General features: G+C 38.9%; 2 protein-coding genes and 1 long non-coding RNA gene across 10 annotated transcripts in view; 2 read left to right on the forward strand and 1 right to left on the reverse strand.

The window, feature by feature from the left end:
* pacsin3 (protein kinase C and casein kinase substrate in neurons 3) overlaps window positions 1–6,671 on the forward strand; it is a 53,832-nt gene extending 47,161 nt beyond the window's left edge. For all 8 annotated transcript variants that reach the window (XM_082161007.1, XM_082161001.1, XM_082161002.1 and 5 more), the window contains one exon: window positions 5,603–6,671. In XM_082161007.1, coding sequence (XP_082017133.1) covers window positions 5,603–5,614 — 12 coding nt within the window. In that variant the 3' untranslated portion in view covers window positions 5,615–6,671. The remainder of the gene's footprint in view (window positions 1–5,602) is intronic.
* LOC309492194 lies at window positions 5–5,594 on the forward strand. The gene is made up of 3 exons (XR_014203447.1): window positions 5–3,265; window positions 3,390–3,483; window positions 3,540–5,594. It is a non-coding gene; the product is annotated as an uncharacterized lncRNA (long non-coding RNA).
* Window positions 6,672–9,479: 2,808 nt separating the features above from the next.
* Window positions 9,480–14,160, reverse strand: fadd (Fas (tnfrsf6)-associated via death domain). Its single transcript, XM_082161061.1, has 2 exons — window positions 13,627–14,160; window positions 9,480–10,239 (listed from the first exon to the last, which is right to left on the reverse strand). Exons 1-2 carry the CDS (start codon window positions 13,922–13,924, stop codon window positions 9,968–9,970), a joined length of 570 nt encoding a protein of 189 aa, XP_082017187.1. The 5' UTR covers window positions 13,925–14,160; the 3' UTR covers window positions 9,480–9,967.
* Between the last annotated feature and the right edge of the window lie 662 nt (window positions 14,161–14,822).

A 14,822-nucleotide genomic window follows, 5' to 3' on the forward strand; every position in this document is an offset into this window, starting at 1 on the left:
TTAATCCCTACTAATGCTTATTAATGACACACACATCAACATACACACACATGGAACGGCTGGCTGTGGCTTGTGGATTCATCGATCAAACCCCTTTTCTGTGCTCTTTCAATGTCTCTCTGCTATTTCAAAAGGCATTGCGGAAAGGACCAGATGAAATGGGTTTTGTCAGTGTTAGCATGTGCGCATGTGCGTGATTAAATCGGCACGTTACATGGGTTTATTTGAGACGGCTTCCTCACATTTAGACAAAACCCATGAACTAGTGAACTGACACAAAACACAAACGTACTCATTTCCAATACGGCTGTGCTTGAATTTTCACCAAATGGAGGCAGCAAAAACAAATCACTTTTAAACGCTTCTATTGAAATGAGTTGTTACGCTGGTAACACTTTACAATAAGGTCCTATAAGTTAACATTGGTTAATGCATTAACTAATATTAACTTGCAATAAGCAATACATTTGTACAGTATTTGTTCATCTTTGTTAACGTTAATAAAAATACAACTGATTGAAAAATTTAAATACAACTAATAATTATTTTTTAGCTCACAACTTTTGATTTAAAAAATGTATTAGGTAATTAATAAATTAAATAAGATTAGTAAATGCTTTAGAAGTATTTTTCATTGTTAGTTCTTGTTAATTAATGTAGTTAAATAATGTTAGATGGAACCTTGTTGTAAAGTGTTACCATTACGCTTGGGGTTTGTTCACATTGGCATGTTTGGTTGGGCTAAAACGAACTCTGGTGTGATTGCTCAGTTAGTGCGGTTCATTTGAATAAGTGTGAACGCTGCCATTCTGCAACAAACTAATTTAGTCCTGGTCCGCTAACCGTTCACATTGGCATTTTAACACTGAACCTAAAGAACCCGAACCTAAAGGCATATGGATATGCTCACAACCTGATTGGTCTGCTTTTATAACGTATATTTCGTGACGGAACTTACCGAACATCCAAAACTATGCTGTGTGCTGGGATAAATGGACTCGTTGTGTGTGCGTAGCTACATATGATGCTATTTTTACCAGCTGAGAACTCGTGAAGAGCTTATAAAATATCTAAAGGAGTCAAAACAGCGGCAGGAATTCCTCCGTCACACACACAAATGAAGATCTGCTGCGAGGAGACGCGGTTCTGATGCCTGAAGCTGAAGCGAACTGTGGTGGGCAATATCACGACTATGATGAGGAAAAGGACTCTGTCCTTAGGCTCGCATCTTGTGACATCATGTCCTGTTTTTGGTTCGTTTAGATGTCTTTGGTCCGTGTTGCGTTCATATTTCAGTCGAACCGCACCAGAGTTGGTTTGGATGCGGATCAAGACTCATCTTTTCAGCGTCTCGGACCGCTTGTTTGGTGCGCACCAGGTTTCGGATGGCAGCGTTCACACTTATTTAAATGATCCGCACTAACAGAGCAATCACATCAGAGTTTGTTTTAATCAAACCAAACATGCCAAGTGTGAACACACCCTAAATGTATAATTTTCTTTTTTGGTCCGGACCAAGAGAACCAAGTGTGAACAGCCTAAAAGATGGTAACAACACCAGGGGAATGTTTGTTTCCATTGGAAAAAGGCACTTTTTTCCCAAAAATGTTAATTCTACCTTGTTTTTAACATTCCCCAGTTTTTCCGAAAGTTTCAAAGTTCACATCAGATGCTGATCTATGGACTTTCCTAATAAATCAATAGTCTGAGCTGCTGATCCCTGCATGTCGTGAATAATTCACAGGCTTCCCAAAAGTCACTAAATGGCATCAATCCTCCCCTCTGATTGGCTGAAGGCCATTTAGATCCAGCTTAGGAGACAGGATTGACTCTAATACTAAGTTTCTTTGGTCTTCTGGTTAGATTAGCAGGATTCTGCGCCGCAGGAAGCTTTAAAGCAGACACATTAGTAATGCAGAATGAGGTTAAATCAAATCTTCACAGCACAAGGATATTAAACAATCACATTTGGTTTTGTTTGCTACAAGAGCAGGATCTACTTTTAATCTGCATGCGTGTGTTAAATATCATATAGAGCTTAATGGACTCAGTCTGGTCATTTATTATTAGCTCTGTTACTCTAGAAATTGCCAGAATTCATTATGCCAGACAGCAGCTCTTACACTATATGCAATAACAGACATGCCAAGAGTGACACCTGCTGGATGGTTTTGTTTTGTTTTGTTTTTTTCACTCAAGTAAAGCAGATTTAAAGGTGAAGATTTTTTTTGTTAAAATAAATTCTCTTAACTCAGTTTATTGGTCATTGACTACTATTAGTATGCCATTCATTGGATTATCTCCCCCAAAAGTGTAAAAATTGAGTCTCCCAGGCACTCGGATCTGTCAATCACTTTCCAGCTCAACCTATAGTTTGAGTTTGGGGCGTGGCTACTGTAGCAGAGACAGTTTGGGGCGTGGCTACTGTAGCAGAGACAGTTTGGGGCGTGGCTACTGTAGCAGAGACAGTTTGGGGCGTGGCTACTGTAGCAGAGAGAGTTTGGGGCGTGGCTACTGTAGCAAGAGAGTTTGGGGCGTGGCTACTGTAGCAGAGAGAGTTTGGGGCGTGGCTACTGTAGCAGAGAGAGTTTGGGGTGTGGCTTCTGTAGCAGAGACAGTTTGGGGTGTGGCTACTGTACCAGAGAGAGTTTGGGGTGTGGCTACTGTAGCAGAGAGAGTTTGGGGCGTGGCTACTGTAGCAGAGAGAGTTTGGGGCGTGGCTTCTGTAGCAGGATGAGAGTTTGGGGCGTGGCTTCTGTAGCAGGCTGAGAGTTTGGGGCGTGGCTACTTTAGCAGAGAGAGTTTGGGGCGTGGCTACTTTAGCAGAGAGAGTTTGGGGCGTGGCTACTGTAGCAGAGAGAGTTTGGGGCGTGGCTTCTGTAGCAGGATGAGAGTTTGGGGCGTGGCTACTGTAGCAGAGAGAGTTTGGGGCGTGGCTTCTGTAGCAGGATGAGAGTTTGGGGCGTGGCTACTTTAGCAGAGAGAGTTTGGGGCGTGGCTTCTGTAGCAGGATGAGAGTTTGGGGCGTGGCTTCTGTAGCAGGCTGAGAGTTTGGGGCGTGGCTACTTTAGCAGAGAGAGTTTGGGGCGTGGCTTCTGTAGCAGAGAGAGTTTGGGGCGTGGCTTCTGTAGCAGGATGAGAGTTTGGGGCGTGGCTACTTTAGCAGAGAGAGTTTGGGGCGTGGCTTCTGTAGCAGGATGAGAGTTTGGGGCGTGGCTTCTGTAGCAGGATGAGAGTTTGGGGCGTGGCTACTTTAGCAGAGAGAGTTTGGGGCATGGCTACTTTAGCAGATAAAGTTTAGGGTGTGGCTATTGTAGCAGGCTGAGAGTTTTGGGGTGTGGCTATTGTAGCAGAGAGAGTTTGGGGCATGGCTACTTTAGCAGAGAGAGTTTGGGGGCGTGGCTACTGTAGCAGGATGAGAGTTTGGGGCGTGGCTACTGTAGCAGGATGAGAGTTTTGGGCGTGGCTACTGTAGCAGAGAGAGTTTGAGGACTGTAGCAGGATGAAAGTTTGGGGCGTGGCTACTTTAGCAGAGAGAGTTTGGGGGCGTGGCTACTGTAGCAGGATGAGAGTTTGGGGCGTGGCTATTGTAGCAGGATGAAAGTTTGGGGGCGTGGCTACTGTAGCAGGATGAGAGTTTGGGGCGTGGCTACTTAGCAGAGAGAGTTTGGGGGCGTGGCATGGAAGGCGCGACATATAAGCGGCATTTTCAAGGTTGTTTGAAAATATGCGTTATTTTTGTAATTCCACTAGGTGTCATTGGTGTCGCAGAACTACATGCTTCACCTTTAAAGGTGTACTTTAGTATTTTTGTTTATTATTATTGCACTGACCAACATGACAGTAACCTTAGACTTTACTGACACAGAGTGTTGGATGTAGCAAAAGAAAACATTTTCAGTTACCCATGCCATTGTAGAAACACTGTCTTCATCTAATGTAAGAGTATATCATTCTAAACAGAAGTACCATTTCTTATCTGTGAAACTTTTTAAATGAAGGAAAACATTAGTAGAACTGTTATGTTCCTGCAAAAACACTAATGAATATAAAATGGCTCCTCCATAAACCTTCGTAAAGGAAAAGTTTTTGAGGAAGTTGAAGTTCCTTGAGTTCACACTAGAATATTTCAGGCACATTTACTGTTAATATTTTAATAGACAAATTGAGCCTGAAGCCCGGTTTCATGCTTGACGTGTCCGCACAGGCACAAGGGTGTGCAAACCAAAAGTGAGATCATTGCAGCGCTTGTGAAACTCTGTGTTGACTCTGCAAGACTTCACTTCACTCAGTCCTGCACAGCCCAGGGTGGAGCCATTCGCTTGAAGGAATATTTATGGATTTACTGATATTAATATTCTGTCCAGTCCAGTACCAATAAACCAGTAATTATTCTCGTGGCTGTAAACCCATAAATGTTCGATGTTAATTCCCCAAATCCATGTTTTGTGTAAAGAAAAAAGATAAAGAAAAATACGTATTAAAATGTGCACTACTGTTCAAAAGTTTCTTCTGCTCACCATTTGATCAAAAACTGTAAAATATGAATACAATTTAAAGAATTGTTTTCTATGGAGTCTCTAAAGGGACATGGTGACGGAAAACAAATATGAGATGGGAGGAAAAATAATGAATAATGCTTTTGCGTTGCAAAGAGCACAAAACATTGATTTATTATTTTTCCTCCCATCTCATATTTGTTTTCCGTCACCATGTCCAATTAGGGCTCTGTAGTTTTCTATTCATTTCTATGATGCAAATTTTTAGCATTATTACTCCGGTCTTCAGTGTCTCAGTTTTTGCTGCTTCATATTTTTGTGGAAACAGTGATGCATTTTATCAGCATTTTTTTTTAAATAGAAATGTGTGGTTAAATTATAAATGCCTCCTGATCAATTTAATGCTTCCTTTCTGGATAAAGGTATTGATTTCTTTGAACGGTAGTGTCCAATAGTAAATATCATATTTAATACTGTACACTATCGTTCAAACATGTTCAATGAGATTTGATATTCAGCAAATGAAAAAAAATATATATTTAAAAAATGGGTATCCTTTTTGAAATTTGCTAAATATTGAACTTAACTTATGAAAGTATTAGTGATTTTTAAATGAGTGTCAGATGAATGTTAAAATACTGAGCATGAGCATACTATTAAATATCGACTGATTGCGATTATTCTGTAATATTGGACGATATGGAACAGAGATATAGTGGGAAAAATAAAATCAGCTGGTTATAGTCATAAAATAAACCTCTTCGGGGTTGTTATGACCGGCGGACTTTACTCTTCCATGTGACACATATAAGGTATGAAGTAAAGGCCCGTTCACACCAAGGACGATAATGATAAAATGTAAAAAAAATCTAAATATAAAGGAATAGCAGAGTCCACACCTTCCCCTTCACTTTCACTTTCCAGCCGATGAACGATAAAATCATTAAATCAGGATGGATTCTGATTGGCTGTCAGAGCTGGAGCATTTAAAGTGTCAGAATAAACAGAACGATATCGTCGGCTGGTGTGAACGCTGATATACTTGTGAACGTGCCTGAAGGAATGGTGTTATGAGCTGTGTGTGTGTGTGTGTGTGTGTACAGGTGAAGAGTTAATGAAGCTGGGTGAGGAGGACGAGCAGGGCTGGTGTAAAGGACAGCTGTCCAGCGGAGAGACGGGTCTCTATCCTGCAAACTACGTCCAAAACCTCTCGTCCTGAGAGCCCGTCTGCCCCGGGACACACACACACACCCTTACCTGAGGCGGTCGAGAGGTCGAGTCACACCGAACCATGATGGAGCGAATGCCACGACACGCCAGAAGATTAGAGAGGAGCGAGTTCAGTGTTTGAGTTTTGATTTTTTGCTGACACACTAGAGGACTTTAGGAATAGTTAGTCCCCCTTCGTCCTCGGGCTTAATGAGAGATCAGTGCCTTTATTGTACAATGCCAGAGACATTCACAGCAGAACCGGCTGAATGGACACATTTACTGTCTGGAGGAAAATCTGCCACCGTTTTCTTCACGTGTGAATCGCCACTGTTGGACCGTTTTGGAAGATCTACCACCTTTCATCATCGCAGTCCTCTTATCATTTTAGTATTTCACATGTCAGATATGTATCAGAATCATTTCAAGTATTCGATCAAATCTTCACCGACGTTCTTTATGTTCAGGTTCATGAGAAGCGTGTCAGTGTGTTGATATATATTTTGTATGATACGTTTAGATTGTTAGAGTTAAACTGAGCATTTCTTTGCCTGTAGTTCAGAAGTGAAGGATTCTTCATTGCATATTTACGTTTTCACAAAGATATATGGATTTATAATATACAAAGTATCACTGGGCGGATGCTCTTAGAATCTTGATTCTGGAGATTCTGAAATCTAGTCAGTGGGATCGTTTAACTTTTTTAATTCATCTTTTTTGTTTTTATTTGGAGCGCAAGAATGTCTCTGTTGTTAAATGATATAAAGTATCAGAGAGGGCAAAACCTCCAGGCTTCTTGTGGTCTTGTGTGTGTGTGTTTGTGTGTGTGTGTGAGCGGCCATGAGAAATATGCCCATTTCCACACACTCTGCCTCCAATAAACATGGTTTTACATCAAACTACTGTAACAGCCAATACTAATCAATGTAAAAATATCAAATAAACGTGAGATTCTGATCTTTGTATAGTGGCTATGATGATTCTTAAACATTAAGTGAAGTTTTACATTATTGTTTCAAATTAACTTGGATAATATTTCACCCAAAAATGAAAATTCCCTGATTATTGTCTCACCCCTAGGCATTTCAAGATGGATATGAGTATGACTTTGTTTCCTCAGCCAAAGAGAAATTAAGGTTTTAAAGAAAAACATTTACGATGTTTTTTTTCCCATCCAGTGCAAGTCAATGGTGCTCAACTTAGGCCATTTTTGACGGTCCAAAATCCATAACTTCAAAAGGCTCCACGCAACCCCAGCTGACAAATAAGGGTCTTCTCTAGCGAAACATTGTCATTTTCAGAAAGAAATAGAAATTATAATATGTATATATTTAACTTATGAACCGTCTTGTGAATGTGCTTTGAAGAGCTGAGCATTTGGAGTTAAAAAGTTTGTGTATACATATATCCTGAAAAAAATTTTTTTATTATTATTATACATGCTGTTTTTATGACCATGTTAATTGAGTCTACTCCACTTCATGACATATTTTTACTGGAAAAGTGGATTGCAAAAAAAAAGGTTCATGGTGAAAAGCATGGATGATGATGCACAAAAAAAAAGCACTTTAATACACAAAGTACCCCAAATCATTATATAGGCATAGACATTTCAACCTAAGATATATAAAAATAGACAAAGAAGTACAGATGTATTATTAAATGTACTGTAATTCTGGAAATGATTAGAGATTAGCATGACTGTGTACATTCAGGAAGTCAGTCTGTTCACACTGAAAGATGCAGGTCATAAGAGTAAAAAACAACATCAGAACATATAAATATAATGTTTGTGAGCCAGTTAAACTGTGTTTGAGCTCAACTAGGCTGTGTTCCCTCAAAGCATTGTGAACCTAAAGGCTGGAATACACTACACGACTTTTGACCCTTAGTGCGCGTGCACATGAAGGGGGGAGTGGAGGAGAGAGAAGCATGAAGAGGGAAGTTAGCTAGAGGAGAGATGACCTAGACAACAAGAACAACGACTGACGTTAAATTTATATTCTCTTGAATTTTGATATGGCCGACACACGACCAAAGAGACGACGTTCCGATGAACAAATGGCAAAGAAGAGGGAAAAGGAATGCGCAAAGTCCCGAATTTACATCGGAAAAGTTTCCGTTTCTGTTTCAGGAAGCACGGAAGTGAGGGGGAGGGGACGGGATGAGGAGTGAGGGGTCGAGCTAGCCTCCATTTGACAATACTTCGAATGTCAACAAGAAGTGACGTCACCCAACATCGCTTAGAGCACCTTTAAGTCAGGGCCAGTCTGCAGATTTTGGCCGGTCGGCATTGACAGATTTCACTGAAAACTGCAGTCACAGTGTACGATGGGCACAGACTCGTTTTTAATTTTTTTTTGCTTCAGGTTATGAATCTGTCAGTCGTAGGATATCAAACATTTTAGAACATGTTTTCATCATGCTTCTCCTAGTAACAATACGCATGAGTTTGTTGTTTGATTCTGAACGTCTGAGCTCGACTGATAGAACAGAAAAAACCGAATGAACGGGAGAAGATTTCCATGTCAAAGAAGGCGGAGCCTGATTTTGTTCAAAATGATTTCACACCAGTTCATTCTTCGATTTCGACTGAAGTATACCGGGTCTTTAGTTTATGCTGCCCGGTTTTTCTTCGTAACCATTTACAAAGACAGAAAATGTATAATGCCAAGTGTCTTCAAATCTGTTCAGAATTCAAAAGTTGTGTAGTGTGTTCCATTGGCACCAATGCTCTCTACGATCTACTCAGGTTTGCAATGCTTTTGGGAAATACAGCCCTGCACTCTTAGAAAGAATGTGTTAAAAATAACACAACCTGTGTTTAATATACTAGAATATTGCTAGCATCACCGGCGTGATTCGCCGCGAATCATCTCCTCCCTGGTAAAAAAAGGTAGTTTCCACGAACAGTTTTGATGCGAGGGGGTGGTCGACAACGAAGTGATATGTTATAAATGTTTTATTTTCAACAATATAGAAGTAAAAACAAAATAGTTGCTGTCATTCACACACTATTATCTACTATTGAACTGACTGGAACTGGATTCTGTTCCCTCAAAGTCACCAGACCTTATTGGTTCAACTAGCTAATTTAAATATCGGTCGCGTTAAAAAAAACAAAAACAAAAAAAACATGAAGTGTGTAAGCACATCAGTCTACTCATAATATTGTGTTAAATACTTTGAGTAAATTCCCAAGTTGTGTAAATTTTAAACTACACATAGATGTGTGTAAAATAGGTTAAAAAAATTCAACACGTTTTTAGTTAATATTGACACAAAATGTGTAAATTAAAGTGTTACACATATTTTGTGTAATTTTTCTACACATTCCTTCTAAGAGTGTGGCCGGTCCAAACTCAACCTATACAGCCAGTGTGGGACAAAGAGAGATGACTCAAAATAATACATTATAATCTCCAGGAAGATTTCTGGAGGAGCTGAAAACACACGTCAGGCGACGACTTGCTGAAACATGTTCAACATGCTGGTGTGTGAGAGTGATTCTGAGAACTGAACTGAACTTACAACCATTTTGTACAATATCTTAATCTGAGAATTGCTGCAGATGGAACAACATGGTTATTATAATAGATGCAAGCATTTCTATACTGTGAACTATAGAATAAATACAAGATACACTCTTGAAAATAAAGGTTCCAAGAACAATTTGGGGTTCCGAAAAATCTTTAAAAGAACCTTTAGAATCTTTTTCCATTAAGAATATTTAATGCAATGGATGTTAAATGTTCTTCATGGAACCATCAATGCCAGTAAAAAGCCTTTATTATGAAAAGTGCATGGCTCAAAATGTGCTCTTACAATCTGTTAAATGATCACTCTCTACACTATACATTATTCATTCATACATCATCAAAGTCCTTTTATTCATTTGTCATAACAACTAGATTCTTTTCACAAAATCAGTAAATACAAGAACAGTGTTGTATGATGAGTGTGTTCTGTAAAAACTGTAAAATCCCGATGCTTCCCAAGGGTGAATGAAAAGTTGCTAATAAGAGACATTATTCAATAGATTTCATTTTCTGCAATATAATAATATTTTAATATAACATATATTAACTAATCGTTTCATTTAACTAGGGTGCACCAAAAATTAATTCAAGAAGATTTAATTTAATTTAGTTCATTTGCATTTAAAAAAAAAGAAATTCACATTATTAATCCCAAAGCTCTCTCCCTTTATAATACAACCGCTTCCGGAAAAGTCGGAAACAGAGAAAGTGTGATGATGTTCAAGGCTCTCTGAGTTTCTTCTCCACGAGGTCAGCGGTGAGGTTCTGTTTGCAGTCTCGGAGAGCTTGGATGAGCTCCTCCACCCTGGCGTTCTCTTTCCGCATCTTCATCCACACTCGGATGAGTTCCTGGACCTGTTCCTCAAGATCACGGATGTGTTTCTCCTGGATTCCTTCCAGCTGAGTGGGTTGAAGTCCCAGTTTTCTTCCAACTTGAAGCCACTTTTTGCCCAGATGTTCAACTATTACTGCAGTTGCAGTGTTTATTTTTTCTAAAAAGAGACACAGAAACCATCTCAACATAAAACATATAATGCCATGCAATTCAATGATGATTGACAGATGTATAAATAAATGTTCAATAAAAGCCTGACAGATCACATTTGATATGATTGATGCGTTCGGCCTAAGCTTTTCCGGGTCAGTACGTCTACCTTGGGTTGTTTCGGCAAGTGTATAGTATTATTTATTGAGAGTGTGAGTGAGAGAGTGAGTGAGTGAGTGAGTGAGTGAGTGAGTGAGTGAGTGAGTGAGTGAGTGAGTGAGTGAGTGAGTGAGTGAGTGAGTGAGTGAGAGAGTGAGAGTGAGTGAGTGAGAGAGTGAGAGAGTGTGAGTGAGTGAGAGAGTGAGTGAGTGAGAAAGAAAGAGAGAGTGAGTGAGTGAGTGAGAGAGAGAGAGTGAGTGAGTGAGTGAGTGAGTGAGTGAGTGTGAGTGAGTGAGAATGAGTGTGAGTGAGTGAGAGTGTGAGTGAGTGAGTGAGTGAGAGTGAGTGAGTGTGTGAGAGTGAGTGAGTGTGTGAGAATGAGTGAGTGTGAGTGAGTGAGTGTGAGTGAGTGAGTGAGTGAGAGAGTGAGTGAGTGAGTGAGTGAGTGAATGAGTATGAGTGAGTGAGAATGAGTGTGAGTGAGTGAGAGTGTGAGAGAATGAGTATGAGTGAGTGAGAATGAGTGAGAGTGTGAGAGTGAGTGAGTGAGAGAGTGTGTGAGAGTGAGTGAGTGAGTGAGAATGAGTGAGTGAGTGTGAGTGAGTGAGTGTGTGTGAGTGAGTGAGTGAGTGAGTGAGTGAGTGAGTGTGTGAGAGTGAGTGAGTGAGAATGAGTGAGTGAGTGAGTGTGAGTGTGTGAGAGTGAGTGAGTGAGTGAGAAAGTGAGTGAGTGAGTGAGTGAGTGAGTGAGTGAGTGAGTGTGTGAGAGTGAGTGAGTGAGTGAGAGTGAGTGAGTGAGTGTGAGTGAGTGAGTGAGAGAGAGTGTGAGAGAGTGAGTGAGAGTGAGTGAGTGAGAATGAGTGAGTGAGAGTGTGAGAGTGAGTGAGTGAGAGTGTGAGAGTGAGTGAGTGAGAGTGAGAGAGTGAGTGAGTGAGTGAGTGAGTGAGAGTGAGTGAGTGAGAGTTTGAGAATGAGTGAGTGAGAGTGAGTGAGTGAGTGAGAGTGAGTGAGTGAGTGAGTGAGTGAGTGAGTGAGTGAGTGAGTGAGTGAGTGAGTGAGTGAGTGAGTGAGTGAGTGAGTGAGTGAGTGAGTGAGTGAGTGAGTGAGAGAGAGAGAGAGAGAGAGAGAGAGAGAGAGAGAGAGAGAGAGAGAGAGAGAGAGAGAGAGAGAGAGGATATGGGTCACCTTTAAAAGAAGTTGTAAGCTGGTCGTTAAAAAATATCAGATATAGCAAACAAATTGGAAATTAGGCATTAAGACCTGCTGTGTGAATGTAGCCAAATATTTACTTTAATACAAATCATTAATTTCACAGCAAAATAACATGAAGAACCATGACCTGAAGGGTCACATTTTTAGTATGACACTAAAAGGTTTTTTCTTGCAAAAAATAAATGAAGTGTCAGTCAGGCGACAGAAGGCATGTCGTTTCTGTGCATCAGGTTTTTCAGCAAAGTGTTGATCCTGTTGATCATTTAGAAGCTTTATGTAGGCTTTACAGTAGGCTTTAAGGTTAATGACTGTAAATTGTATTATATTTAACAGCATTATTTCAAACCTGTTCATTATATTGGCCATAGAAAAACACATATCATATGCATGAGCCAAGAGATTCCTTAGGGATGCACGATATGACCGGCACGGCATTGGAATTGGTCGATAAAGGCTTAAAATGTAATAATCGGCATCAGCCCAATATGAAATAATTATGCCGAAATGCCTTGCCGATAATATAACGTATTATATACCGTGATAAATAACTAAGTTACTTCTGTATTTCAATAAAGCAATAATTGTAAAATCACGAGTGGTTTTATTTAATGGTCAGAAGCTATGGCTTACATGATAAATAAAAATCACAAACGACACTTGTAAATTAAATAATTTTATACAATTTAGTAATCTGTGATAAACAATACACAACATACAAAAATAGACAATATATGTATGCACAGGTATGCTATTTACAAATGCAAGAGAATGTCAATAAGTATGCTAAATAAATATGAGTATATATAGTGTTGTGTATTGCACAAGTGAAGGCGTTTAGCGGTTCGTGAGGTAGATGGCCTGAGGAAAGAAATAAGATTTGAAAAATATTGGCAAAAATCCACTTTCGTGCATAATACTGAAAATATGAGCAATTACAAGAAATGATTTAGAAGACTGGAACTCAAAATCTGTCACTATGAACTATTCTATTCTAATATAGCCTAATAGTTATCAGTGAAAATGATACAAGTTATTGGATTACGTTATAGTACATATAGTAAAGTAGAACAACTAAAATATAACTACATAGGTGGACCAGAGCCAATGATTTTGTATTATTTATATTATTTTGTATTTGAGTTATAAAAAATAATATTAATCATATTTTTCTCATTGTATTTGTCTTATCTTATAATTTTAGTGTAAAATCAGTAAAGCTGTTTGTCGTTAGGATGACACGTTTTAAAAGTTAAATTTTCAGGCATATAAATGTTTAGATAGATCTGCCTCGTGGTCTAACAGCGCTCATCAATGTCAAAATGATGAATTTACGAATCAAATAAGAGTGAACGTGCACATTTTAAAATAATATAATATTTGCAAATAACTTAATTTGAATAAGTCATAACTACAATTAGACCTATATAACCTTTCATTTTATTTAGCTATTCCCTTACATCCCTTTTAATCATTTAATTTGATTCATTTCTTCATTTAACAATAAATAAGCATTATTTATCGGCTTTGATATATCGGCCAAATTTTCTTATCAGGCCGATAATGATAACATTAAAAATGTACATCTATTGGCAGATAACATATGGTGACCAATATCGTGCATCCCTTAGGCTATATTTATATTAGATAGCCTACTCATTATTCCAATAGTGACAGATGTAGACTGTTCCATTCTTCTATTTCATGATGTTAAACACACAAGCACAAAGAAGACTTCGTCTATGAGGAAGTATTCGTTTTAAAATTAATGTTAATTCGGCTTGCCATTTCACACACTGGTGATAAGACGGAAGCCGCGAGAGTAAACATCAGTGGAACTAAACGATAAAATACCTAGAAATATCATTGACATTACACCCCAGGCTGCCCTTAAGCTATCGTTTCACTTTAAATAAGAGGCATTTAGAGAGTTAAACAAAAAATACCCTGACTAACTGCCTTATCTCTCTTTGCTGTCAGAGAACAGTGTTACATGAGTAGCAAGAGTTCAGTAAAAACATCCAAACCTCGCTCTTTCTCATCCAGTCCATCGGGGATTCGGGTCGCGTGTGTCTCATAATCCTCTATTATGTCCAGAAGAACTGTCTGATCGATGTCATTCAGAAGTTTTCGCAAAACGTCCGTGTTATTGGGCCCAATTTCAGCTCTTTGGATCAAGCAATCGAAAAGTTCGATTCCCTTATTTATTTTCTCCAGCCTTTTCTTCCCGATTTTTGTGCACAAAAACTTTAAACTCTCCACATTCTCCTCGGAAAGTTTATTGGATATATCTAGTAACATCGCTCTAAACCCGCTCGTGTCCATGATCGGTGTGTTTGAACGCTAACACAAGTGGTACAACGCGCTACCGCACGACGCCGAACGCTTCATCCAACGCTTTCACTTTCAACTCTCGCGATCCAGCGTGGAAATCCCTCAAATCCACCGCTTTAGTTAGTCAACTGGAAGCAAGAAATGACGCCAGCCAATAACGCACTTCACTTTATATGTAACTTGCTTCACACACACGATTCGTTCTTTTGAATCTTGAGTCTTTTTTTGTAATGTGTGTATGTAAAAATGAATCGTTTGAACGCATAGGTGTCCGACTCTTGAACGAATTGTTCTTTCGAGTCGGATTTTTGTACGTTTTTTATTTTTATTTTATGAAACATTACAAAGCATTAAAGCAATACAGATAAACATAAAAAAAATTAAAAAAAGACCAAAAAAAAAAAAAGACAAAAGATACACAGACACAAATAAGTTGCCAGGGTAACAAAAAAACATGAACAATGCAATGCATTTAGAGGACAAAAAGGATGAATATACAGTTTTCAATGCTTTGGGGTTAACAGAGCTTTGGATAGTTTCCATGGAAGATCATCTTTTAATAGAGAAAAGAAAGGTTTAGAGCCAGTACATTTTTATGTGTGTGAAATTTAGCTAGAAGGAAACACAAATAAATGATGTTGTCCTGTTTTCTCTTTTGAGTAGTCAAACAAACCAAAGAAAACATCTTTAAACCAGAAAGAAAAGTCACTTACAAAATAAGATTGGATAAAAATGTGACACAAAATCTCTGTGTGGGTACATTGCCAAAACAAGTGAATGACTTCTTCCTCGGGAGAGTGACAAAAACAACAGTTCACTTCAATTGGATTTTTGGACTGTATCGATTCGTTCACGAATCACACTGAATCAGTCTTAGCGAGTCTCGAGT

This window comes from Leuciscus leuciscus (genome assembly GCF_965113295.1).
Source record: "Leuciscus leuciscus genome assembly, chromosome: 2".
Classification (NCBI taxonomy): domain Eukaryota; kingdom Metazoa; phylum Chordata; class Actinopteri; order Cypriniformes; family Leuciscidae; genus Leuciscus; species Leuciscus leuciscus.

Excerpts from the sequence above, each read along its gene's own strand:
- fadd (XM_082161061.1), bottom strand. The coding sequence starts at position 13,924 with ATGGACACGAGCGGGTTTAGAGCGATGTTACTAGATATATCCAATAAA. Across the intron at positions 10,240-13,626 it reads ACTGGATGAGAAAGAGCGAG|AAAAAATAAACACTGCAACT; the intron begins GTTTGGATGTTT and ends GTCTCTTTTTAG.